Genomic DNA, 600 nt, shown 5'->3' on the forward strand with positions numbered 1-600 from the left:
AAGAACAAATGCACGTATTTTAAGAACAAATGACTTATCTAGATTCAGATTTTTTGCAGTGCAGCTCAGGCATGTTCCCGCTCATGAAAATAGACGAGGTCTGAGTGTGAACGGGAACATGGCACCTGTTGAGTCTTGTTGTTTAATGTGCTTCATAGCTCAGGTGAGTCATCACATGTCGCAGAGCCACTCCCACAATTCTTCCCACGGACACCCACACCCACAGACAGAGCTGTAGTCAACATCTCCTCCTGTAAGTGATATTATTAACTTTGCTCCCCAGGTTAATCCTGCTAAAAAGTTTGGCCAAATAGACATGAATCACTACGCCACTAAGAAAAGCGCAGCTCAGAGTATGCTGGACGTGGCTCTGCTGATGGCCAACTCCTCGCAGCTGAAGACCATCCTGTATGTGGGCCCAGGGTACCGCTTCTACATCCCTCTCATTGTCCTGCTCGCTCTCTCCATCGCGCTGCAGGTCATCGTTGGACTGCTGCTCGTCTTTATTGGCAAGTCACTCCATGTTTTCCCTTCTCACCATCATTACTTGTCAGGTCTAAGCACCTAAAACATCATACATACAGGAAAGGAAAGAAGGCA

General features: G+C 47.2%; 1 protein-coding gene across 4 annotated transcripts in view; it reads left to right on the plus strand.

The window, feature by feature from the left end:
* LOC107098924 (ninjurin-1-like) overlaps positions 1 to 600 on the plus strand; it is a 7,730-nt gene that overhangs the window by 1,565 nt on the left and 5,565 nt on the right. For all 4 annotated transcript variants that reach the window (XM_015396815.1, XM_015396817.1, XM_015396816.1 and 1 more), the window contains one exon: positions 284 to 509. In XM_015396815.1, the coding sequence (XP_015252301.1) occupies positions 284 to 509 (226 nt within the window). The remainder of the gene's footprint in view (positions 1 to 283; positions 510 to 600) is intronic.

This window comes from Cyprinodon variegatus, unplaced genomic scaffold, assembly GCF_000732505.1.
Source record: "Cyprinodon variegatus isolate N-32 unplaced genomic scaffold, C_variegatus-1.0 Scaffold822, whole genome shotgun sequence".
Taxonomy (NCBI): domain Eukaryota; kingdom Metazoa; phylum Chordata; class Actinopteri; order Cyprinodontiformes; family Cyprinodontidae; genus Cyprinodon; species Cyprinodon variegatus.